The sequence below is a fragment of the Exophiala mesophila genome (assembly GCF_000836275.1).
Source record: "Exophiala mesophila strain CBS 40295 unplaced genomic scaffold supercont1.2, whole genome shotgun sequence".
NCBI classification, from domain to species: Eukaryota; Fungi; Ascomycota; class Eurotiomycetes; order Chaetothyriales; family Herpotrichiellaceae; genus Exophiala; species Exophiala mesophila.
Window position 1 is genome coordinate 3,182,134 of NW_015622505.1, and position 24,054 is coordinate 3,206,187.

Here is a 24,054-nt window from a genome sequence, read left to right on the forward strand (position 1 = left end):
AACGCGTCAGGTGTTCGTTCTTGGGGTAAGAACGCGCTCTAAAATTGAAAATGGGAGGAAGTGACGACCGACTTCCGTAAAGGGAAATGTTGGCGAGCTGCGGTCAGGATTGTCCAGACATGCAACATGCAGCGTAATGTGATCTCGCCGCACAAGATGCTGTATCTAACCTCTCGCTACAACATTTGACCTATTCACGTTCTACTGGGCGGTTGTGTTTGCAAGGGCATCCGTGGTTTACTGCCGCAGCTTTGAACACAGACCTGAGAGCGCAAAAGTATATCTTTTCCACAGCCCAATTTAGATCGATCTGTCCTATCCTGTCTTGTCCTGACCTGCGAGGCATCCTCCGTCCGCTGCCCCCATCATGGTTGCGCCGGCGGTTCCAGAGTCTGTCCCTCCCCACATGCACACCCACTCATTACCTCATGCATATTGACGATTCTGTTGCAGGATAATCGAGGACGACGACATTGGTTTGGCAGTCGATGCCCGTACAGAGAGTCTCCCTGGGCTCCGCGAACTGGGACCTCCTGACTTGGTCCACCTGGTCAAACAGAGCGTCAAGGCCGGTTCCAAGCAAACGGGCGTCTACCATCATGTCACCGGGGTCGACGCCTCCTCCTCCGCCAGTCTCGCAGCCTATGTCAACACTCTCACCTTCAATCCTGCCGACAAAACCCACAAGGTCGTCTCCGGCCTGTACTGCTGTTACAATGCCTTTTCCCACCTCGACATGCGCGTGGAAGTCAAGATCCCCGGAAGTGTTGAAAGCTATTGTGTTGATGAGCGGGGCGATAGAAGAGTAGCCACGGACGGGCTATGGTTGGAGACATTTCTCTGTGCTGTGCTCAGAGCTTATTCCTACGCCGACGACGGCAGCGGAGACACGATTAAAAAGATTATAGGCGTGCGAAGGTTCAATCCTGTTACCAGTACCGAAATTGAGCACCGATTTTTCGAGGCGGCTGAGAAGCTCTTCTTCAATGGCCGACAGTTGGGCTCCGATCCTGAGATTCAAATTCCTAACCTAGTCTCGAATCACTTGACCGCCGGTCTCCTGAAGTACATCAAAACCACGGGCCGCTATACATCAGGAATTAACTTATTCGAGAAGCTGCGTACAAAAGACGTTGAGGTTTCATCCTTGTTGGCGCAAGTCCTCCTGGACGGTGACGAAGAGGTCCAGGCGGTTCGGCTGTTGCATGATGCCCTGCAGGATGTTCCGATGGACTATGCCCTTTTGGATTGTCAAGCCACATTTTGTCAAAAGAAGGGCGAGGGCGATTTGGCGCTCGAACTGGCCAAACAAGGGGTCACTGCAGCCCCCAGCGAGTTCAGTACTTGGGCTCGGCTGGCAGAAGTCTATGTCGACCTGGAGCAATGGGACCTCGCTCTCTTGACTCTGAATTCATGTCCCATGTTCTCTTACCAAGACAAGGACTCACCCCGGATGCCTGAGCCAACTCGCGTGCTACTCCCCATCTTAGCCGAGACCGCGCTGGATGAGATTGATGAAGGACAGCCACGACACGGAGAACCGTATGACTCAATACATGTTTCGCTTAGGAAACTCCAAGCCGCCACATATCAAGGCACGTTTCTGAAGGCGTATAGCTTGCTCACCAGGGTCGCAGCTTCGATCGGGTGGGACGCACTCCTGAAGACACGCAGCCAGGTGTTTGTCATGGAAGAAGAGTATCGATCGGAACGACAACATTCCACGCCCAAGGCACCGGCTAGCAAGAACGCCAGTACCGTCGCACTTTCGGGGACGCCGAATGGCAAAGCTACGGTTCCTGATGAATCTCATTCAGACGATGACCAGTCGCCCACAGATGACCAAAACGAGGCGGCAGGGTCGTCGACTGCTCCGACCCTAAACGGCGGGGCCAATGAAAACGCCGAGATCCAAGCAGACCAGTCAATGGAGAAGCCAGTGCCCACAATTACTGCTGAAGAGGTCAAGTCTGGAAACGATGACAGCGACCATTCTGACGCCCAGTACCCCCAATTTCAGAACAAGAGGCTGTGTGAACGATGGCTGGACAATCTTTTCATGGTGCTATATGAAGACTTGAGAATATACACCATTTGGCGGACCGAGATGGGTCAGTATCGTCAGCAGCAGATGCAGTACAAAAAGAGCGCGTCCGAGTGGGAGATCTTGGGCGACCTGGCAGAACGACTACATCACAACAACGAGGCCCTCGAGGCATATCAACAGTGTCTCAACATTCGATTCTCCCCCAAGGCCATGCGAGGAATGCTGCGGATGTACGAGAAGAGGGGAGACACAAGAAATGCTCTGGCATGCTTGATCAGGCTCATCACATGGCAGTACAGGTGGTATTCAGAGGTAAGTCGAATTCAACGTCTATGCATTTGAGCAGCCCGACCTAACCCGTTGCCCAGTTCTCCCCCGAACTCTTCTATTCGATTCGCAAATTGATCGAGGAAGAAGGAGCGGTCAAGATCCGCAGTATCGTTCAAGCATCGAACCTACCGCAGCACGTGTTGGACCTCACACATGAATACTGTCAAGTGTGTGTAGCGTTCCGGAGTAATGGAACCGACGGGTAGGATGAGATTGTGACGCTGTGATTGTATATGATTCGATAGCGACATCGGATGGATGGTAAATCTTCGGGCCAGGGACCCATATTGCAAGCGTCGGCGTCCCAAATAAAAGATCGATAGATGGAATGGTGATGTTGATCGAGCACTGAAAAGGATTACAATTCTCGGGTTGCGGAATGTTCATATGTCATCTGATTTCAAAATGCTTTGCCGTAGACTCTGTCCGGCGGATCAGGAGGTCTATAAGTGTCCTAATCTAATCTAATCGCATCAGTTCCCCTCAGTGGCTCCTTCCCCATCTCTCAAATTGCCGCCTTCCTAACATCTGCTTGTCTGTTTGCCCTTCGTGCCTTCCTCTTTGATTTCATTTCATTACTACCTCTTCGCAGTCTGGACAATCACAATCTTCAAACAAATCCCATACAGTGCTTTCGCCTATTCTCCATCTTTCCATCTCTCTACCACTCCCAATTTCACCTCATCCAGTATCGCCAAAGATCACACCACCCCACTCTGGTGAACGAAGTTCTAGGAGTCATCCACGGCTCCAGTGCCACCAGTTTGTGATAGCCCCCTACCACGAGTCCGTCACCATGGCTAGCCAAAAACGAATCACCAAGGTAGATACTTCCATTGATTCACAGCGCTTTCCAACATCATCAGTCTGCTGACATTAGCCCCTCAGGAATTGACTGAGCTGACTCTCACGCCGCCAACGGGAATAACAGTTGCCTTGGCAGATGAAGCCAACTTGTTTCAGTGGAAGGTCACCATGGATGGACCAGTTGATTCACCATATGCTGTAAGTCGTTCAACTTCCTCCGAGGGCATCATGTGAGCGAATGGCGAGTTTCGTCTCACTTCCCCTCTCTGAACGAGAAACACCTTGATACGAAAGTCAACATTTCAAAAGAAACTCAGAGACATTTTTCCAAGTCTCCATAGCTACACTCGCTTGTAAATATCGTCGAGTGGACCCAGAACTAATCGTCACCGATGCTTAGGGCGGTCATTTCACTCTGACCTTGACTCTCCCGACTAGCTACCCCTTCAAACCGCCGACTGTTGTCTTCAATACCAAGATCTACCATCCCAACATTTCCAACGACTCACCTCCAAACTCCGGCACTATGTGCTTGGGTATGCTTAAAGACTCGGAGTGGAAGCCCAGTACCAAGATAAGTGCCGTGCTAGAGTTCGCGAGACAGTTACTTAAAGGTTAGCCGGAGTTGACGCCTTTGCTTGAAGTTCTCTGACCTTGCATCATAGAACCAAACCCTGATGACGCCGTGGAGACCAAGATTGCCGAGCAATATCGCAATGATAGAAGTGGTTACGAGCGAGATGCCCGTGACTGGGTGAAACGCTACGCTTCAGGCTCCTCAACAAAGAAATAGTATTCCAGTCCTGAGGATGCTGCAGCCTCTAGTCCGTGAGAACGGCGAAAGAGACGAGGAAATTGAGCGAATGTCATGATCATGCTGACTGGGGACACATAAACATAAACGCATCCGTCCAGAGGCGACTGAACATTATAACCGCGCGACCTCTCGAATTTGCTTCGGCCGATGAGAGACATAGGTCATTGCTGGGCATCGCCACTCATATATTGGATATAGGGAGGCCTACATTGCAAAAGTGTTGGCATGATGTGCCCCTCTAGGAGACACATCGAGTCCCTAGGTTCCATGGATGCATCTGTTCGGAATACTACCACGGAATGGATACCCACATGCACACAACCGTCTGCGGCTCGTCTTTGGACGTTGTCAAACCCGGTAAAGTCAACAACGATGTATAGCACAGCCTGAAATCGAGGAAACCTACAAAATCGACCTATATCAACATCAAAGATCTGACAGATGATGAAAGGGATAAACCCAAGGCGGTTAATCAAAGGAAGAGAGGGAAAATATCCGCGGCCTCACCAGAAGAGTCCAGTTGACGCAAGAAATACCACAAAGCACGAATGATATCATGACGAACATATGACTGCAGACTTTTCGTAACCCAAACTGCCCTTGACCGCCCTGTTTCTCGCAGATAAGGACTAACTTGCTTCAGAGTCCTTGCCCATATCCATTGTATACCCAGTATCAGCAGGTCCCCCTGCTGGGCAAGCAGTGCAATGCATTCTTGGATGTCATCTCAACCAGCGATACAGTGATCATCAGAGTATCAATTCGTCCCTCGCCCCTCGCCATTCACTCTGGTGTAGCCATCCACCCGTCCCGCTCGCTCCCCACCCAGTCAACGCGATTGTCGCGAGTCTGGCTGTTCAGTCGTCAGCGCATAGCCCTTGTAGAGCAGAAAGTGACTCGTGAGGAGTGGTCGGTGTGATTCGAGTACATTGCCTTGAACACTCTCGCTCGTCTTCACAGACGTCCTGGTCGAAGATGGAGGGAATCATGCTGGTATGATCAGGCCATGACATGATGTTCTATTGATTTCGTGGCTAGCCTTGTTGAACCCGTGGAAAAATCAAAATCATTCAATGAATTGAGAAGACAAATATGGCCAGATGGAATTCAGTCTTCCATCTCTTCATCTTCATCTTCGACTTCATCTTCGCTGTCCACTTCAACTTCGTCTTCGTTGTCGATCATGTCTTCTGCATCGCCTAGATCGTCATCCTCGGCCCATGCTTCCAATTCATCACTATCCCATTCTTCTTCACTTCCTTCACCTTCACCATCCTTCCCAGCATTAGCATTCGTATTCTTCTTGAGCAATTTCTTCTTCTCGATATTTTCTCTCTGTTCCTTCTTTCTCGCCTCCTTCTCCTTCCGGCGCAGCTCCCATTTCTCCTCCAACGCCTTCTCTTCCGCTTTTGTCTTGGTCACGAATTCATTCCACATGACGCGTCCGTCGCAGACGCCTTCTTCAACCTTGACCATACGCAGTCTCATGCGCGGACCTAATTCGACGAGCTTCACCGCCCGTTTCTCCACATTGGACGTTTTCTTATTCGCTTCATCGCCTCGTTTCCCTTCTCCGTTGGCTTGTTTCTGTTGTTCTCGCCGACTGAGAACCCTCTGTGTGGTTGTCTCCGTCACTTCGATTTCGTTATCTGTATCCGCCTCGGTTTCACTCGCGGACGTGTATCCGCCAGCAGCGGGGTCGAGGATATAATCCGCCACGTCGTCCAATTTGCCGAGATTCGGCAATGCGCCGGATTTCTTCTCTCGTATCCGTTGCTCACTTGGGTCGAAGCGGCGCACTCGTCTCGACACGCCGGACTTGCGCGTCGTGATTGCGTAGTGTCGTAGACTGAGGATGTAGCTTCCGTCGGATTGGGGTTCGCGGTTGAGGAGGAGGATGCGTTTGATTGAGTTCAAGGGTGTGGCTTGCGGGTTGATGGGTGGGAACATGCTTTGGAAAATGGTGGTTGTCAATGATTCGAGTTGTTTCTTGATAGGATTTTCTTTTTCTCCTTCGTTGTCGCCATTGTTCGGTGATGATGTGAAATTGTTCATGACAAGTAAAGGTGCGGTGAGAAATTCTTTTCCGCCCCCGCGGGGATGTTTCTGCGTTTTTGCAATGTCTTTGGCTAGCGCGTAGCGTTCGACTCGGAAGGTGAGCGTCGGGCCTCGAGGCGTCAAGGCAACGCGGAGGTGGACGTTGCCGGTTTTGGATCTTGAAAACAGGAAAAGGTGCGTTACGCCCAACGGGCCGGCCATCGACGTGTAGTCTTTGAGTTTATTCGCTTTGCGTTCCTGTTCACCGCATGGAGTTGGTTAGCGAGGAGAACTCGGTATATTGGACAGAGTTGTTGTGCTTTGAACCGTACCTTCAATCGACTCGCTGTATCAGGTTCCATAACTGCACGAAAATCCTTCGCCAACTGTGTCACACTTGGTCCAATGTCTCCAGCACCCATCCGAATGACCATACTCTTGGGGCGTCTTGTGCCCCGGCTGCCTTTCTCCGCTGCATCGTCGTTGGAGATATGCGTCCTCTTCTTCTTTCTTGGTCTAGCCATCGTGTTCGTCGCAAAAGGGATCGGGGGAGAGGAGAATGCGAGAAGTGGGTGGTCGAGGCGAAGGGAAGTAGCAAAGACAAGAATTTGACGTCGATCATCTTCATGCGAAATTTCTGGAGGCGAGAAGTCCTTATCGATAAGGAAAATATGCGGTGACGCATTACTTGGATGAGCGCATATCAAAACTGTGGAGCATACGACGCGAGATACACAATTCTGTGTCTCAGGAAGATAGACAGTCTCCAAGTCAATAGTCTTTGTTCGAGTCTACATAATATCCTTCTCAATCTGTGGCAGGCCTAATAAGTATGCACTAAGCATATCTTGGTTGATGTCGTTCAAGTAAAAGTTGCTCAGATCATCCGTCCAAAGAGATGACCACGCCTCTTGTAATTCGGGCCCTCCGTCCAACTCCATGTACGCATCATCCATTGCGTATCGTGTTAACGTATCTCCTAGGTGGGGAGTAGGGTTCTCTGGTGCGGCTGGAGCAACTATGTCAGGTACTTCCTCAGTGGTTGACGTATTCGATGTTCGCGACCCAAGACGTTTCTTCCGTTGTCGAAGTTCAGCCTTGGTTCTTTTGACATGGATCGTGAGTTGGTCACGGAGAACAGATAGACCTGGAAGGGATGGCTGATCAGTGGTAGAACAAGGATTTAACGCTTATTGTTCTGTTGACTTCGTACCTTTTGCAAATTCGACGTCTTGTCCCATTTCTAGATATTCCTCTTCGAGTTCCTCGGCAAAAGTACAGACTGTCTGAACATTGCTGTTAGCATAATTCACAAGTCACGTACTCTAGAATGAACTTACTGCTAGATCTGACTCGTTCATCCTACTGGTCGGTATTCTGGTGACATAGATTGCTAGGACAAGAACACTGAGCATGATTTGGCTTGCAGTGACAAACCGCGAAGGTCCGCTGTACATCAGTAAATCGTTAAAGGCCTTGAGGCTCGCCCTTGCAGACGCTGCTCCAATACATAGACAATACCGCAATCGACTTCTCCATGGTGTGCCTTCACATAACTGGCCAACCCGATTGCGGAGCCATGCAGTGGCGGACATGAGTGCTGGTCTGTGGAGGGCCATCACACTGGGTGTAGGGTTAGAAAGAACAAGTCGTGTATCCAATTGGAACCACATACGTTTGATGATACTGCAATGTGACATATGTAGCCAGGTGAAAACATTCGGCGGGACAAAATATATCTCGACCGGGCCTGGTTTTCATCAGGTCCAGATTTTCAGATACAAGATCTCAAAACTTACCGAATTTCCTCTGGAAAAGTGCCTGTCCAATCCAATAGGCTTCGATCGAGCTTGCCCATCTCATGCAAAAGCTCTTTGGTTCTTCGAACTTGCCGTTTATTGTAGTACAAATCGAGGATACGATTCTGGATTTGTGCCAATTTGATCAAGGCACCAAAGTAGTCAAAGGAGCATTCCTGAGGTTGCATCTCCAGCACCTTCTGTGGCATGACTTGATCACATTCCGAGTCTCTGATTGCAGATGGTCGACCAGTCTCCAATTCCATGGACCTTTCCATGATATACGCCGTCCACCAGATTCGAGCGTGTAGGTCTACCACGGCCGGGAGGCTCTCTGCTGTTGTGACACGTCTATGAAGGCCAATTGACTGAGCGATCCGGATCGCCTGACCAAGAGTCCCAAGACAGGCAGCATCCTTGTTTCGATGTCGCAGTATAATGGTGATGAGCAGCAATGCCTGGACCGAAGGGACATATGGCATGGCGACGAGATGGGCGTAGAGAAAGTAAGCGCCTTCGAGAAAGTGCGTACCGGTATCGGTAGCACTGCCATCAATCTCGTCGGCGGCAAGACTGAACACGGCATAGATACAGGCCAGGGCAGGATAATCTCTCGAAGTCAGCGAATAATTCCGATGGTCCAGTTTATGCCGCAGGGCTGAAATTGACTCGTGTAAATATTCACGGTCGATGATTGGGTAGATAGAGTAGATTCGTGTGAAGAACGTCGTGAGATATTTATCGATAATATCTGCTGAGGGAAATTGGGGAAGCGAACTGAGAAATGGAAGAGGCACTTCGACTGAGAAGGCGAGGCCTTGCTGGAAGAAAGGATAGATGGGTTGCCAGAAGTCGGATTTGGAGAAAAAGAGGTCGAGCCATTGAGTCATGACATAGATGCTGCTTCCGCTGCCAACAACCTGTAACCGAGAACGGCTTCTGTCAGTGACGACGATGACATTGGAGTTGTCCTGGGTAGAAGAATTGTCAAGTCTGTCGGTACTAGCATGGCTGGAGTAGTTGCCGCCGTCTTCCCTCTCGCGCCGAGATCGATTCAACTGAGAGACCGAAGGACTCCGGCGCTGATTGTCAGAACCTTCGAATGGCGTTGCAAATATTGATGGGACATTACTGTCGTGAGTGAACGTGGCCAGTAGCTGTTGCGACGGAGATGGTGGGGGAGAGGGTGACACTGAAGGGGATGGATGTGTCGACGTCGAACCGGTCCGAGTCTGAGATAGCGATAGATTGGAAGCGCTCGAGGAGTTTCCTACGCTCTTGCGACTGATCCGTCTTCCCTTCGGTTGAAGCCGCCGTCCCGATTGATCTGGGCGACGGAGATTGGTTGTGACACACTCAATGTCCCGCTTACGACAGTTCCGACAGGACGGTTGTTCGGTGTCGCATTTTAATTTATGTTCTCGACACCAATTGCATGCAGTGGCTTGCCGCGGCGGTCTGGCAGGAGAGGGGTCCTCCATGACAGCCAAATTGCATACATTAGCAACATTAGAACATAAGAATGATACAAACTCTGAAGTTGGAGGTGGGTCGAAGAGGGACAAGAAATACGAGGGGCCAAGACAAACCCATGTTCACCGTTTATGCTAATTTAAGAACTCAGCTGAGATTCAGTTTCAGAATGTCTGGGGTTATCCTCTAATGGAGTTGTATATATAATATTGCGTGGGTCGTAATATCTGTAGGCGCATATCTCAGTGATAGATTTATAGCCTCAGGCCCTCTACTCCGGCATAAACTATCCATTGATCACTTGATCTATGACCTCTGCAACAGCGACTAGGTTCTCGTCCTTGTATGGACGGCCTACGACCTGAATTGTGACAGGCTGAGTTTTCCACAATTCTGGATCATCTACATTGCAAAGCCATTAGCCATCAGTCAACACTTAGGGGCTGACGCAACTTACAAACTTCCCAGTTGTCCTTGTCAAAGGGATTGTCGCGAGGCTGGTAGTTGAGATCCTTCTTGTCTTTGATGGGGTCAATAACTAGATCTTTGACTGGAACTATCACCGAGGGATAGTCCAAAAGATTCCAGAGGGAGGTGTATCCCCACCAAACTGGGAAAGAGTGTGGAATTGAGGCAGCCGGAGCGACAGGGCAAATAATGGCATCGACGGCTTTGCTAGAACCTGCATCCGTGCTCGATGTGTTGTCTTGCCATGATTGCGCAAATTCCCATTTATAGTTCAGCTGTTTTGCATTGTACTAGAATCAAATTGTCAATATGAGGCTGCGCAAGAGTACTGGGTCGGTCCTTACAGCAAAGAGCTCTTGAGTAGACAAGGCTCTCGTCTTGAAAATTTCCAAGTTTCTGGCATACGGAAGCAAAGGACTTTCCCCGGAAGAAGCAATAAATTGGTTGGCTTCTGCAGCTCCAGTCTGCCAGTACAGTGCCCACTGTGATGTGTCAGACCTGACAGAGCATTGATTGTGCTCTTGATCACTTACCGTGGTCAGTGCAGCCTCCCATGCGTCGAATGGGAGTTTGTACTCGAAAACTATGCCGGTCTTAGCATTGTATCATTGCGATATCGCGGGTATCTTGTTTTTTTCAACTCACCATCGTGTCCGGCAGCTTTCAACTTCTCTGCCGTCTCTTTCAACGCTCGTGTCACGGGCGGATGAGGGTCCACGACACCGTCAGTCAATATCAGACCAATACGCAGTTTCTCCTTTGGAGTTTCGACCTCATTCCACCACCCTGGAGGACAACTTCCCTCGAAAGGCAAGGACGGGTGTGACAGGATGAGCTTAATCAAAAGCTTTAGATCTGGCATGGAATGTGAGATAGGACCACATGAAGTCTTGATCGAGATTTGCCCGGGAACGGTAGACCTGAGCCCTTTTCTGGGGATCCGTTCAGATGTTGGTCTCATTCCGTAGAGTCCATTGAAGGCCGCAGGAGCACGAATACTGCCCCCAATATCTGACGCCAGGGGTGCAGCGGCCGCGCCTCGAAGCCCAACAAGGACCCCGTCACCTCCGGAAGATCCACCGGAGCCAAACTTGGTGCTATAAGTGTTGAGAGTTCGTCCCCATAGATTGCTATATGTTTCGAGTGCCATGCCGGTCTGGGGCATGGTCGTCTTTGCAAAGATCACGGCTAGAGATGGTTGGTGTCTGGTTCATTTGAGATGGCGAGGATCGAGGACGTACCTCCTGCGTCCTTCATGACTTTGACTAGAGATGCATCTGTGCTCGCGACGTTGTCATGCCATGAAACATAGCCAACGGTAGTCAGATGGCCTGCAACGTCATACCTAGATCTATCAGCACTAGTATTCTTGGGTCTTTCTCAAACACGCACATGTCCTGTCAGTATCAGCTGGGTGATCAACACATGAAGTCCTGAGACAACCCACCTTGATCGCTATAGGTAGTCCATGCAAGACCCCCACCGGTTTGCCCGTCTTTGCAAAAATGTCATCCAGTTCTTTGGCTCGCTTCAACGCTTCGTCCGGGAAGAACTCGGTGAAGCAGTTAACGACTTGATGCGCAATCGCAGCCCTTTTAGCAAATGCCTGAGTAGCGGCGACAGCCGACAAGGAGCCCGAGTGAATCTTCTCCAGCACCTGGACTGCATTCTGTCCCGTTATCTCAAGTTCCTCATCAGTTAGAAGTCCAGGCTGCTTGAAAACATCGATTGGTCTGGATTCAGGATCGAATGCATTCTTCGGTAGACGCCATTGCTCGGGAATCGAAGTATCTCGCTTTGCCTGGGTCTTGGAGATGATGGCTTCCATGTCTAGTACCATGATTGGGCTTAACTCGAGTCACAGTATTTTGTATATCAAGATCGTTTCCTGTTATATGCGACCTACCGGCGCCCGAGATAGTCTATGTCTATGTCTATCTCCAGGGATGATACGATCTACGGAAGTCGACACTTCTAAGTACTGTCACTATCAGCTTCCCTGTCTTGGGGGAGTGCGGAGGTGCCGATCAAGCGTCAATCCTGTACGAAACGGAGATCCGCTGTTGGAAATGAACGCTTGTCTTCTCCAATTTTCCTGAGCGGGTGGACCGAGATAGTCGGCTCGTACATATTTAGTGACCCTCAGGCAGAATCTCCATGGTCTAGGGCGCATTGTCATTTCGTTGGTCGGTTGCTGTACGGAGGAATGTGGACGATCGAAATGTAAGCAAATAAAAAGCCGTTTAATTTATCACGAACGCGATACTTGAACCTTCCACTAACAATTTACCGCCGCTGACCCAACCGACCATAATACTCCTAAGCATAACATTTCATCACAACTCCAAAAGAATCAAGCCTGGATCTCGATCTTTTCATCAGGGAATATGCTCTACCCAGCAAACTTCAAATCAGTAGCAGGTCGATCTTCAATGCCTGTTGGACCTGAGTCCAGTCCACCTCTACTTGGTCTGGCGTAGTATCCAGGGCGATAGCCTGCTCATCCCTCTCGCGCCATACACTCTCAACAATCTCTCGAATCGCGTGACGATTTTGAATGCCCAGCGCACAGGAGCAAGTGAGCCATTTGGTAGCATTGGCGCGGTCCGTCTCGCTACAAGCCTCAACTGCTGCCATGAAAACTGGCCATGCGGAAACGCTCCCTCCGTGCAGGTCGAGAAACTCGACTGTGTCCGCCAATGCTCTCGAAATGTATTGTTCGATTATCGCCGGCACTGCGTTGAAAATCGTTCGGTAGAGATAGATGAGAGCTGCATTGCGGAATATTCGACGATGAAGTACCTGGAGATAGTTGTTCTTTTTCTCTTTCTCCGACTTCTGCTCGTTTTCGCTACTCGGCTCGGTGGTATCGCATTCCTCGATCATCGATGCTGGGAGTGCATCGAGTTTCTCCGAGGACAGGGTTCGAATCAAATCTTCGACAACAGTCGCGAATTGGTCCTGATGGATTTCCTCTTTTTTCATCAATTGAATTCGAAGTTTGCGAATCGTCGACAATGCGTATAAAACGTCGCGACTGGCGCCGATGGTGTAGCCAAAGTTTGCTTGGAGTGAAACCGCCTCACACAGATCGTCGATGATAGTCGGCCGATTCTCAATCATTGTCCGACTAGTTTGGGCGACTTCAAATGAGAGCACCAAGCTCTGTGACAACACCCACGCATCTCGAGACACGAGCCATGGAGTCTGCTGCATGAAATCTGTGATAAAGCCAATGGCGCCCTGAAAATGGCAACGCCATTGTTTTGTCTCTGATGCATAGACTCCCTAGTACCATTAGAAACGAAACATGTACTCGATCAAGACTTGGTCCTTACCTCAACAACAGCAATGGTAAGAAGGGCCGCTACGCAAGCTTCATAATCGGGGGAGGGAGTGTTCAGGCAGGTGCGCAATTGAGTCAGGGAGTTAACATAATGTTCGAGTCCTTTGCGGCGGTTGAACTTGCTTATGTCCGAGCCAGATGGATGTACGTTGTACAAGTGAAAGGCGGACTGTGCCAAGATGGCGTGGTATAAGCTCTTGTGTGCAGGTGAAGACTGCTGCAGAGCAATGACAGGATAGGTGGTCTTCCAAGGGTTGACAGCGCCGTCGACTGGTATCATTAGAAAAGCGATTCGTTGTGTGTAATTGTGGAAAAGGGCTTGATCATGGTGCGAATGATCTCGAATTGGGTTGATGGTAAGAGCTCGGGTCAGTGAAGGGGTCCTTGGCTTCCTCACCAGTCGCTCGACCTTGTCGTCAACCTTGAAGTCGAGGGTTCCAAAAGGGTTATGACGTGGTTTGGCTGGAACACAGTCGCAAGCCTCACAATCAGGTGCGTCCAGAAGATGATCCAACTGGTGGTCCCCATAAATTGGCCAACCGTTCCAAGTGGATGCAAAGTCCAGGGTACGGCGACTGTGGGACTTGTAGACGCCTGTCTCAGGATCAACCCAGGAGAGCTCAACATGGTAGCCCTCGCATGTCACCTTCCGCTTGGTGCAAGGAGTACACGGTTGCCCTCCATCACACCTCACTCTGCGACGTCGACAAGTCCAACATGCTGAAAACGACCGCCGAACCTGCTTTTTCATCCCCGATCCGACCTTGGTTGCGATGAGGCTTTGCCAGCTCTCTTCGGAGCCAGTATTGTATCACCAACCATATGATGTGATGCCTATTCCTTCGATCCCTGCTGCTGGGTCACGCGTGGAGGAGAGATGACATGTCGGTATTGATAAGCAGTCGACGCCAACGGAGAAAAGACGTTCACGCCAAGGCTTGGAGGGGTCTCTACTTCGGGATTGATGTGACGCTGCTTTTCAGATGTTGTGGTGGATCACGTGCCGGGCTCGTTCCTCTCTCCCTCCCTCGTCTGGTTGAAGATAACCCAAGCCTTTTTAGTTGAACTCTTCGGTCGATCAGGAGTTGAGATCTTCCAGAGGTCATGATCTCCTGCGACCCCGAAGGTCTGTTCACCCCCTGCGAACATCGAATTGGTCCAGCAGCAGTATGAGTAAAGATCAAGAGGGCTGCCATTCGGCCCTGCAAGACCGGATCGAGAAGAGTTGCGGTCTGGTGAGGATATCCGGAGGATCTCTGTAATGAAAATTATGAACAATTTATTCCTCGCTCAATTCTGTGCTCGGGGATGATACTGTGTGGAAGGAAGTATACTTCTGTGTCCCACACAGATTCATGTCCGAGTTCTCTCACTCCCCGGCTCCATATCACCCGGCGCTAGTTTAGTTGCAAGGGCCAATTATCCATGCCGGCTCGACCTGCTCTGAAGGCCATGAAATGCAAGTGGAACAAATGATGGATCCAACTTGTTTAAAAGCTGGGAGGGTCGGTCTACGATTGCTCGATTTTGCTTTCGATGTATTGAAGATCAGAACGGAACCCTTCCCTGTCAATTCTCACCCTCGATACATCTATCACGAACAGATCGGACGACCCATTTAGAGGAAGGACCATCAAAGCTTCAGATATCCTATATCCTATCTTTCAAACATGGGGGAGGCAATCACAACCCACGAGCAGGCGACTCTTATCAAGGCAGATCTGTTGATCCCCGGGCGTGGAGAGCCGCTGCACGATGCTGCCCTTGTAGCGAACAGGGACGAGATCCTCTATGTTGGACCTCAGACAAACATTCCCAGTGAATACACAACCCTCGAAGCTACCCATGTCCCTGTGCTGATGCCAGGGATGTGGGATTGCCATGCCCACTTCCTCGGCATGAACAGCTTCTCGATCCACGAAAGCGCCTTTGCAGACCCTGTCTTGGTTGGAGCCAGGATCTCCCGGGATGCGACAGAGTATCTCAATGCCGGTTTCACGTCTGTCCGAGAAACCGGAGGATATGGCATCCATCTTGACATGGCAGTCCAAGAAGGGATAGTTATTGGACCTAAGATCTATTCCTGCGGTGACATCTTGAGCCAAACAGGAGGCCATGGTGATGTGCACGATATGCCTCTCCACGCGTTCACCGGAATCTGCTCCCGTGGCTATATGAGCACACTATGTGACGGGGTGGACGAATGCCTCAAAGCTGTACGCACACAAATACGGAAGGGTGCCTGTTTTGTCAAAATTTGTGCCAGCGGCGGTCTTGGTACTTTGCGCGATAATCCCAGTCACCAACAATTTTCGGACGTTGAGATTCAGACTTTTGTCGATGAAGCCAAACGCAATGGTCGCATTGTAGCAGCCCATTGTCACGGAAAACCTGGGATTCTAGCCGCATTACATGCCGGTGTACGCACTATTGAGCACGGGACAGAACTGGACGACGAATGCATCGAGTTGATGTTGAAGAAGGGTGCAATCTTGGTTCCTACAAGATCGCTTCACCATGTGTCACTGGAACTCGGCAAATGGACCAGTGGCCCAGCATTCAAAAAGTTACAGAAGGCGGTCCCTATCCACGCGCAGGCATACAGCAAAGCCATCAAAGCGGGAGTCAAAATTGCACTTGGCTCAGATCTTTTCCTCAGCTCCCCTGGACACATGGCTTCGCATGGTTCAGCAGGTCTAGAAGTCAAGTTCGCGGTTGAGGCCGGCATGACACCCTTGGAGGCAATCGAGGCCGCTACAGCCAACTGCCCGGATACGTTGGGAGAACAAGGCCCTGCTAACGGCTCCGGACAGTTGAAAGAGGGATTCGCGCCCGACTTTATCGCAGTGGCAAAGGACCCACTCCAAGACATCAATGTTCTCACTGACACCACAAACATCACCCATGTTTGGCGTGCTGGAAAGCTATACAAATCGCCCGCCACACCAATAATTCCGGTGGCACTACAGAAGAAGTGAAATCCCCAGCGCAGCACCGTAGTAGGGAGTAAGGATAGTAGAATGCGCATCTGAAGGCATGTAGAGCGACCTGTTGGCGGGTGAAAATGGACCTTAACATAGGATTGATCGGCAATCGTTGCAGTCAAAGCCAAACTGATGTTCATTCGTTATTTTGTACAGGAAACAGCGAGAGCTCTACTTATCTGTCTCCACATCATATTACGTCTAGACAATTACAATCCTTTGCGGAGAACATGGGCCTATACTGAATGTAGCTAGCAGATGCTTCCGTCGAATGCTTAGGCAAGTGGAGAGTCCATGACTTGCGGACAGTTGTGAAGGTCGATACGAATGCTGGGCAAGGTTTGTAACAGCCGCCCACTATTGGTTGGTTCACCTATCTCTATCCACCCTCTCCCCCCCCAAGTGTTTATGGTTTCGTTGATCAACAATTCAACGACACAAAGTACAGTCTTGAGCAGTTTTTATGATCTTGGCTCGATCCCTTTACACGCAGGGTTCCTAGGCAAACACCCTTTCTAGCCTCCTTTACGACCTCCACTTTACCACCAGGACACTGGTCCAGAACATGCAGTCGAGCGTTCTAGAGGAGCTAAATGACCAGTCCCTTATTCCGGTGAATCTTTGCAAAAGTCCATTTGTCAATTGGCAGAGTGATTAGGAGGGTACAATGATGCGATAGAAGGGAAAATGTTTATTCTTGGACTTTGGAGGCGTGAGTTTGCTTAAGCGCAACAGCACTGGTAGGCCTCATATCATTTCCAACAAATCAACGTAGACAGACAGCAGATCAGACTACCTTTTCCTCCCGGCCCCCTCGTCCCCCCGGCCTTTCTCTCCCACTTGGTGTAGATAACTGCCATCTCCTTTTAGAACTTGTACTCAAAGTCCATGGCCTCATCTCCATATTTTGAGTTGTCGGTAACGCCCTGGGCCCTGAGCTTTTCTTTTTTACTGTTGCGCATATGCCGCAAGAGGTACAACAAACCGACCGAGACCAGAGCTACAGCTTCCAAGCCCAATGAAATGGAGTTTCCCTGAACATAACGAGGGGCATCATCGGTACGGTAGAGAAAAGATGCCAATGCACCGGACACACCTCCAAAGGTGAAGATGAAGGGCAACGCAAACGCTCTCTTCTCATCCGGCGCCAGGTTCATGGATGTCCAAGTTATCAGAACGGAAACGACACAGAATAGACCTGTTGTACCCGTTAGTGCACTGCTGGTTGTAAAGAGACGGATTTCCCTATGAAACTTACCTGTCACGACGATAAACATGGCAGCATATCCAGCAGCCTTGTTGGCAGATCCTATGATGATCGAATATCCAATGACTGGAGGCACCATCGCCGCCACGATAAGTATGGCTCTGCGTTGGAACTTGTCGGCTATGGTCGAAAAGAGTATGACAGAGATAGCGCCCGTGCAGTACACAGGAACTGTGAGATAGTTGGCCTGTAAATTTGTGTAGCCCATGCCACGAATGATTGTCGGCAGAAAGATCGAGAATCCAAGTGTTGCGGCACCATGAGAGAACTGGACGATGGCTGTGAGATACACCGTAGGGTCGATTATGGTTGCGCGGATCGCGGGCCAGGAGAATGTCTTCTTCCCACGGTACACGACATCGCGTCTTTTTCGTGCTGCCATGGTCTCCTTTTCTTCCTTGTTCAGAAACCACGCCTCCTCAGGATTGAGGGGCATAGCAAAGAATACGATGATGGCGACAATACAGGAGATGATGCCTTCAATGATGAAAAGCCATCTCCATGGCTCCATGCCTGATCTATACCCCATGGTCTGAATTGCGTATGCAATCAGCCCACCAAAAGCTCCTGTCAAAGCACCAATGACATAAAGAACACCGATGCGCTTTGCTTGTTGATGAGGAGCCCAAATGGTGGAAATGACCAGAACGAGACCCGAAATCATCCCTGCTTCGAACAGCCCGAGCAAAACACGCAGCGCAACTGCTTGCTCGTAGGTTTTCACGAATCCAAAGCCAAGCGTAATCGAACCCCAGCCCGTCGTCATTATGGCGATGATTCTGTTGTATCCATATTTATGGATGGCCATGGTCCATGGAACCTCCATTACCAGATATAGAGGGTAGAAAACAACAGAAATCGTGTTGAACTGCGTCCCAACAAGACCCAGATCGGCTGTATCATTCATCAGTCATACGATCTCAGCAGCATCATTAGGTGGAGAGGGCTTTGGACATACCATCAAAACCCATGACTCGTGCATTGCCAATGTTTGAACGATCCAGTCCTGCCATCAACATGCAAATCGCAATGACCGGAAGCACAATGCAGTCGAACTTGAATCGTGCACGCTTCTCAATCACCGGATCCACGAAAACTTCTTCGACGCTCGCTACATCAATCTTGATGTCCTCTCCTTGCGTTTTGGCTGGCTCGCCGTCTTGAGTTTTCTCCATGGCAGAATTGGTATTTTAACGAACACCTCCTATCTTGTGAATTTGAGATCGCCCACAGCTGAAAGTTCTGAGACTGCCGCCGTGTCAAGAAGTGTGTTGTGAGGCATGTCTCGTGGTTTCAATTGTTTATGTAGGCATACATTCGGGGCTGGAATCAATGAGTAATAAGATAGGAAGTGAGATAACAGCGGGTGGACCTTCCAGGCTGTCCCAGAGCAACCTAAGTAAAGCTGATAACGGGACGGCTGTGACACGGCGAGCTGGGGTTGGTCTATGCGTAGATCCATTTGACTTTGAGCAGACTCGCCTCCCCCCACACTGGGAAGCAATCTTGGCTGATTGTTTGTATGGAACGATATTCTTTCTACGCTAACCACTCAGTCCTATTCCTCGTAATGGTAGTCATCGCCTGGCCCAGGCCATTTGTTGTAGCGGCTGTCACTATGGTATCTCCATGGCTAAGCGATTGGATGATCAACTGGTAATCAGTGGCCACAAAGCAGGAGAGTATCTCTTGAGCACCCGTTTCAAGGGAACATCTAGCGGGAGTGACTATTCGCACAAGGACGAGTTACTAGCTGCACAAGGACGACGTGGGTATTACCAAGAGGCTACTCAGGAGCAAACAGATTAGCACCCTATGATATAGTTGGGTCCCCTTATAGTTAAGCCTAGGAGGATCTAAAGCATGCCTAGAGTGTCTATAAGCCTTGGGGGTACTCCGGCCTATACGAATCGGCGGACTAGCGCCCAAGGGGCCCAAGGGCCTAGCAGCATAGGGGTGTCTAGGCACGAGAGTCAACTAAAGAGCTTACTATGAAGTCGTCAGTTGCCGAGTGGTGGCTTGGCGATACCAAGAATCAGGTGTGCCCTTGTCCGAATATGATTCCCACAGCTACATACGGTGACCTAGTGGCCCAGCCTCAGCCTGCTCAGCCGCCTGCTAACCCTGATCACCCTTCTCGTCAGTCTCGACTCTAAGCCGCATCGTCATTGGATGCGCCCGCGACACTTTGTCGGGGCCCGAGGATGGATGTGTACGGAGTAAGGTTTACACGACTGTCCGCGAGGGTATGGTTCTGGGAACCCGCGTATGCGCAAGGTCCCAAACTGTACGCGCCCTCCGTACAAGATGCACAAAGGAGATACTGCAGAACACAATAGGAAGAAGCACTGAAAGAGAAAATAGGACACAACTTTTGTCTTTTGCAGGCTCGTTTGGATTATGCTAATGACTTGTTGGTAATTCAAATGTCAAACCCAGAGCCAGCGTCCCAAGTAGATCTTGGCCGGCGTTGTCGAGGTATCTCTTACGAACCTTGTCATTGGGAATCTGTTCGCGGACCCAGGAAGGGAGATATCATGCCCATTCGGAGAGAAAGGGCAGCAGATTGGAACAAATTCTCAGAAGTATACCCCGTTTCACGCTGCATATCCTCTCAGGGGTTCGACTGGGTATTGGTATGGGTGTCGATGGGGACAGAGTCGATGTGCTGGTTGCTGCGCGTTTTCTCATCCTGGCCAGATTCCTGGATGATTTTACCATCGTGCTGGCCTGCTTCATCAAGGGTCTCAGCAACCTGCGTTCAAGATTAGCAAAAACATTCAGTCCACGCTAATGATTCCTGTGCGGCTTGCGGACGTCGAGGGGACGATGGCAGAACTAACTTTATCTCCAAAAATAGCCTCAATTTCCTCGAGTGTCTTGTACCGTGTTTCCGGGTAGAAGACGAGGAATACAATGAAGTAGAGGAACGACGAGCATACGAAGATGAGGAAGAACTTCCATGAGATCGTCTCTATCGCCTGAGGAGTGAATTGAACCAGGATAATGATCAGGATGTGCTGTGTCATATATGACACGGCAACACCCACTGGACGGATCGAAGTCGGCATGATTTCCGCAGGGTACTATGTAAGACATCGAGTCAGGTTTGTCAGACCAATTGCAAGAGTTGCGATGAACATACAGTAGCCAGAAAAGCGTTCGCGGGCCCACTATATCCAACGCAGACAAGGAACATAGCGACAATGATGCCATTTGCGAGTGATCGGTCTGTGCTCCCGTTCTTCTCATAGATTGCCCATGTAATGCACGTGATGAGGGTTCCGAGAATGATGAGGACATATGAGAAAATCTAGGTACCTTGTCAGCCAAAAGTTCATACCCGATGTAGGAAAGAGAAATTTCATCGCCTCACCATTGTTGGTCGCCGACCCATTCTGTCGAAGCAAAACGCCGAGTAGGTTGCTGAAATTGTTCCAACAGTACCCCAGACTCCAGTAAGGATGAGGGACATGACAGCGGTGAAGCCCACGTTCGTATAAAGAATGACCTGATAGTTCTGGATCACAATGACCCCCGAGAGCCTAATGGCGGAAGGATTAGGGGCCGAGGGGCCTATCTCACGTGAATGTTGACCAAGACTTACATGCATGCAAAGGCATATCCAACCACGAGTAAGAACCGCTTCCGATAGGACGGCTTAGCCCAGATCGCCTTGACCCCGAGGCGCTCTTCTCTGTCCAACTCGATCTGGGCCTTGATCTGGTGGTATTCACGCTTGTAGAAATCATCCCCTTCCTCGTGTGCGGTTCCGTGCAGTCTTTTGAGAATGGCAAGTGCCTCGTCATTGCGGTCGACGTAGGCTAGAAATCGAGGCGATTCAGGCATCCAGAATGAGCACGCAAACATTAGAGACCCCGGGATGAGCTGGCATCCGAGTAAGAGACGCCACGAGACGTCACCCTTGATGAAATAGAATCCCAATCCCCTATGGCACCTTTTCAGCTTGATTTTCTTGTCGAAACGGGAACTCAAACGACGAAAAGGGACGGGCGGACGACTTACACCCACTCAGTAAAACAGTATGCCCCGTTGACGGCAATTCTATAACAAAGGATCTCAGTGCCATCGCAATAAATTAGATATAAGCAGAGGCTTACGAATAGAATCCACCGACTCTTCCTCTGATCCGAGGAGGGGCGATCTCAGAAGCATAGGCCGGGCAGACGACGAAAATCAGGCCTGAGGCGAAGCCACCAATAACGCGACCGGTCACAAAGGTGGCATAGTTTTGTGCGCCAGTTTGCAGTGAAGCACCAAGCAACGAGACTAGACAACCAATCTGAATGGTGCGTACTCGTCCGAATTTGTTTGGAAGGTACCAATTTGAGCCCATACCAACCACAGCACCAGCATAGTAGGCAGAGCCCATGGCACCGATGGTGGTAGCGTCTAGATTGAAGTACTCGAGGAAGGAGGCGTACGCCAAAACGGAGGTAGTACAAGCTGTTATTTGTGTGAGTCAGCGGGCGTTGCGGCGCATCATGTTGTCGGTCATCCTTTCACAAGAGGCCTGCTAGGCATGACCATCGAGAGGTGAGAAGGACAACAGGGGTAGAAACTACGAACCAGAGTCATAGCCGTAGAATACAGCCCCGAAGGTCACGTAGAGCACGCATAGCCAGTTGAACCGATTCATGTCGAAGGTCTTGCGTAAGAGTAGTAGCAGACAATCTTTTCCGGAATGAAGTTTTCAGGGAGGGGACTGGCGAAATCTTTATCAACTTTGGACTCGTGATCATAATGATCAGTCTGGAACCACCAAACCTGCAAAAGGGAGGGGATGCTATTACTGTGTCGAATCACAACTTCGGATTGACACTTGGATTGGTGATACTCCATGTCGTGATGCTTGTCTGACTCTCAAATCTTGACTCTTGACTGTTGAGAAATGGATGCATACCCATGAAGGGCGGGTTGATGTCGATCGAAACACCAAAAGGCGCAGATCAAACTCTTTTTCCCCGGAACCTGGGGAATATCGCCTCGGATTTCCGGCACGTCATGGGCCGGTACAAAGAGCCGAGGACTTTGCGAGCGCAGAACAAACTTCACAATCTCGCTCAGGACCTACGGAGTAGATATTCGTATCAGCGTGCTCTTGCAGCTACCACTTGGCGATCACCGATGACTGCACAACCTATGATATCCTCGAACGATAGGCTCATGTGCGGAATGGCTCACCATGTGCGCGGCATCAAGTCAGAGGAGCTGGATTCAAGGGGATGGCGCCGCCCGGGGAAGCGGGCGTCCACAGCGTCGATCCCCTCGTTCTGATGTAGGGATTCCTCTCCATAACTCGGCTTTCTATACACATGTCCCCACGTACTTTTGAGTGGGGCAGCAGTGGGATACTCCCTAACCGAAACCAAGAAAGTATGTGTTTGGTTTGTCAACAAAGCGTGAATCATCATCACTTTCCAATCTGGTTAGCCTTGGGCCGACGGCTATCTCCTATGGTCCATTGAGATACTTTGCCCATATACAGTATACCCCCCAACCGAGGGGACATCTGTTGATCGATGGGCTGTGGCAGGAATCTACTTTGACCCGACCGTCTTTGAGCTGGGCGGCGCTGGAGTCACTCAGGATATGACTCAGTACAATCTGACATATACTAAATAAATATGGTGAAGATAGAAGCTGGAAGTCGCCAGGATAATTGGGGCTCGAATGACTGCGAGGCTAATTGCTGTAAGGTATCATCTGCCAACCAAGGCTAGGTTGATCGCATTTGTAGTTTCATTCAAATACCGTCGCCAATGACACAAGCCTTGCAGGGTGGCGGGTGCTTTTCTGGGTCTGCGGAGTAAGACTCGATCCACGGGGCCCCGGACGAACTCTGTGTGGATCAGATTATCTGGGACATTGCCTCCTTGATCGTCTATAAGAGATGGGGAGACGACGAAATGAAAAACCTCTAGGTTGTATATAGCGTAATTAAGGCTAGTGGAGTGCTTCGAAAGCATTCCCTCTCCTATAATCGTATTAAAATTCTTTGAATCGCGAGGAAAATTGCCGCCAGAGTATCATACATGAGATGACTCCCTGTTGAATTTTAATTCTTGTTAAGAATGGCCGAGGCCGTCGAGGTTTACTTCCCGCAAATGAATCAGTTAGGTGGAGTGTCTCACGCATTTGCGCGGGTAAGTAGTCACCAAAGAGGCGGATATGAGAGCCCCAGGGGCCCTCCCGACAGGCAGCAGCTTTGGCTCTTAAAGTGGTCCCTCGCCCCCGAGCTGTTGGCCGCATGGCCATGAACTGGGTCCTTAGATCTTAGGGGCTAAGTCATAGGTCCCTACAAGGGGCCTTAGGGGTTAAGGGCTATACACGGGCCACTCAGGTGATAGCTCGAAGGCATATAAAGCCACAGCTTAGAGCGACTTATGATTCGCAGCTGCACATGGTGGTATATACGGCAGCTGGAGCTTAGGGCTAACCCTGCTCTCGACTAATCAAGGTTTCGCACATATGTACCGATGCCAGTATGTTGTTAGGTTAAGCTGACTAGATATCCTTGCATTGCCATTACCTTACCTCTCTCGCTCCATCCTCGATATGTATCCGCCTCCTTGCTTGAACTTATGCGGCTTAAACCATTCTGGCGCCTTCTTCGTAACGTTCGGTCTGATACCGCATCATCAGCGGCTAGATCACG

The 24,054-nt window shown here is 50.1% G+C and overlaps 9 protein-coding genes across 9 annotated transcripts; 3 read left to right on the plus strand and 6 right to left on the minus strand.

Moving 5' to 3' along the window:
* Positions 1 to 165: 165 nt before the first annotated feature.
* Positions 166 to 2,860, plus strand: PV10_02930 (uncharacterized protein). The gene is made up of 3 exons (XM_016367313.1): positions 166 to 390; positions 454 to 2,359; positions 2,416 to 2,860. Exons 1-3 carry the CDS (start codon positions 368 to 370, stop codon positions 2,581 to 2,583), a joined length of 2,097 nt encoding a protein of 698 aa, XP_016226831.1. The 5' UTR covers positions 166 to 367; the 3' UTR covers positions 2,584 to 2,860.
* Positions 2,861 to 2,904: 44 nt separating this feature from the next.
* On the plus strand, positions 2,905 to 4,567 carry PV10_02931 (uncharacterized protein). The gene is made up of 4 exons (XM_016367314.1): positions 2,905 to 3,200; positions 3,266 to 3,382; positions 3,585 to 3,798; positions 3,850 to 4,567. The coding sequence occupies exons 1-4, from the start codon at positions 3,174 to 3,176 to the stop codon at positions 3,975 to 3,977; spliced, it is 486 nt and encodes a 161-aa protein (XP_016226832.1). The 5' UTR covers positions 2,905 to 3,173; the 3' UTR covers positions 3,978 to 4,567.
* Positions 4,568 to 4,573: 6 nt separating this feature from the next.
* Positions 4,574 to 6,625, minus strand: PV10_02932 (uncharacterized protein). Its single transcript, XM_016367315.1, has 2 exons — positions 6,371 to 6,625; positions 4,574 to 6,296 (listed from the first exon to the last, which is right to left on the minus strand). The coding sequence occupies exons 1-2, from the start codon at positions 6,560 to 6,562 to the stop codon at positions 5,109 to 5,111; spliced, it is 1,380 nt and encodes a 459-aa protein (XP_016226833.1). The 5' UTR covers positions 6,563 to 6,625; the 3' UTR covers positions 4,574 to 5,108.
* A 197-nt stretch (positions 6,626 to 6,822) lies between these two features.
* Positions 6,823 to 9,318, minus strand: PV10_02933 (uncharacterized protein; the record flags this gene model as incomplete). The annotated part of the gene is made up of 5 exons (XM_016367316.1): positions 6,823 to 7,185; positions 7,252 to 7,324; positions 7,379 to 7,661; positions 7,714 to 7,788; positions 7,838 to 9,318. The coding sequence occupies 5 exons, from the start codon at positions 9,316 to 9,318 to the stop codon at positions 6,830 to 6,832; spliced, it is 2,268 nt and encodes a 755-aa protein (XP_016226834.1). The 3' UTR covers positions 6,823 to 6,829.
* A 190-nt stretch (positions 9,319 to 9,508) lies between these two features.
* On the minus strand, positions 9,509 to 11,715 carry PV10_02934 (uncharacterized protein). The gene is made up of 8 exons (XM_016367317.1): positions 11,226 to 11,715; positions 11,171 to 11,175; positions 11,020 to 11,123; positions 10,424 to 10,966; positions 10,312 to 10,361; positions 10,123 to 10,260; positions 9,768 to 10,068; positions 9,509 to 9,712 (listed from the first exon to the last, which is right to left on the minus strand). Exons 1-8 carry the CDS (start codon positions 11,616 to 11,618, stop codon positions 9,597 to 9,599), a joined length of 1,650 nt encoding a protein of 549 aa, XP_016226835.1. The 5' UTR covers positions 11,619 to 11,715; the 3' UTR covers positions 9,509 to 9,596.
* Positions 11,716 to 12,006: 291 nt separating this feature from the next.
* Positions 12,007 to 13,991, minus strand: PV10_02935 (uncharacterized protein). The gene is made up of 2 exons (XM_016367318.1): positions 13,117 to 13,991; positions 12,007 to 13,066 (listed from the first exon to the last, which is right to left on the minus strand). Exons 1-2 carry the CDS (start codon positions 13,873 to 13,875, stop codon positions 12,185 to 12,187), a joined length of 1,641 nt encoding a protein of 546 aa, XP_016226836.1. The 5' UTR covers positions 13,876 to 13,991; the 3' UTR covers positions 12,007 to 12,184.
* Positions 13,992 to 14,794: 803 nt separating this feature from the next.
* Positions 14,795 to 16,102, plus strand: PV10_02936 (uncharacterized protein; the record flags this gene model as incomplete). Its single annotated transcript, XM_016367319.1, has 1 exon — positions 14,795 to 16,102. One exon carries the CDS (start codon positions 14,795 to 14,797, stop codon positions 16,100 to 16,102), a length of 1,308 nt encoding a protein of 435 aa, XP_016226837.1.
* An 872-nt stretch (positions 16,103 to 16,974) lies between these two features.
* PV10_02937 (uncharacterized protein) lies at positions 16,975 to 18,550 on the minus strand (the record flags this gene model as incomplete). Its single annotated transcript, XM_016367320.1, has 3 exons — positions 16,975 to 17,306; positions 17,367 to 18,269; positions 18,334 to 18,550. The coding sequence occupies 3 exons, from the start codon at positions 18,548 to 18,550 to the stop codon at positions 16,975 to 16,977; spliced, it is 1,452 nt and encodes a 483-aa protein (XP_016226838.1).
* Positions 18,551 to 19,989: 1,439 nt separating this feature from the next.
* PV10_02938 (uncharacterized protein) lies at positions 19,990 to 21,768 on the minus strand (the record flags this gene model as incomplete). The annotated part of the gene is made up of 6 exons (XM_016367321.1): positions 19,990 to 20,130; positions 20,219 to 20,461; positions 20,521 to 20,688; positions 20,752 to 20,920; positions 20,983 to 21,324; positions 21,497 to 21,768. The coding sequence occupies 6 exons, from the start codon at positions 21,766 to 21,768 to the stop codon at positions 19,990 to 19,992; spliced, it is 1,335 nt and encodes a 444-aa protein (XP_016226839.1).
* Positions 21,769 to 24,054: the final 2,286 nt, after the last annotated feature.

Coding starts and splice junctions, on each gene's coding strand:
- PV10_02930 (XM_016367313.1), top strand. CDS start 368: ATGGTTGCGCCGGCGGTTCCAGA. Junction 391..453: donor GTTGCGCCGGCGGTTCCAGA/GTCTGTCCCTCC, acceptor ATTCTGTTGCAG/GATAATCGAGGACGACGACA. Junction 2,360..2,415: donor AGTACAGGTGGTATTCAGAG/GTAAGTCGAATT, acceptor CCCGTTGCCCAG/TTCTCCCCCGAACTCTTCTA.
- PV10_02931 (XM_016367314.1), top strand. CDS start 3,174: ATGGCTAGCCAAAAACGAATCACCAAG. Junction 3,201..3,265: donor GCCAAAAACGAATCACCAAG/GTAGATACTTCC, acceptor TTAGCCCCTCAG/GAATTGACTGAGCTGACTCT. Junction 3,799..3,849: donor CGCGAGACAGTTACTTAAAG/GTTAGCCGGAGT, acceptor CTTGCATCATAG/AACCAAACCCTGATGACGCC.
- PV10_02932 (XM_016367315.1), bottom strand. CDS start 6,562: ATGGCTAGACCAAGAAAGAAGAAGAGGACGCATATCTCCAACGACGAT. Junction 6,297..6,370: donor ATACAGCGAGTCGATTGAAG/GTACGGTTCAAA, acceptor TGCGGTGAACAG/GAACGCAAAGCGAATAAACT.
- PV10_02934 (XM_016367317.1), bottom strand. CDS start 11,618: ATGGTACTAGACATGGAAGCCATCATCTCCAAGACCCAGGCAAAGCGA. Junction 10,967..11,019: donor AGTCATGAAGGACGCAGGAG/GTACGTCCTCGA, acceptor AACCATCTCTAG/CCGTGATCTTTGCAAAGACG. Junction 9,713..9,767: donor CAAGGACAACTGGGAAGTTT/GTAAGTTGCGTC, acceptor TTTGCAATGTAG/ATGATCCAGAATTGTGGAAA.
- PV10_02935 (XM_016367318.1), bottom strand. CDS start 13,875: ATGAAAAAGCAGGTTCGGCGGTCGTTTTCAGCATGTTGGACTTGTCGA. Junction 13,067..13,116: donor TTACCATTGCTGTTGTTGAG/GTAAGGACCAAG, acceptor TAATGGTACTAG/GGAGTCTATGCATCAGAGAC.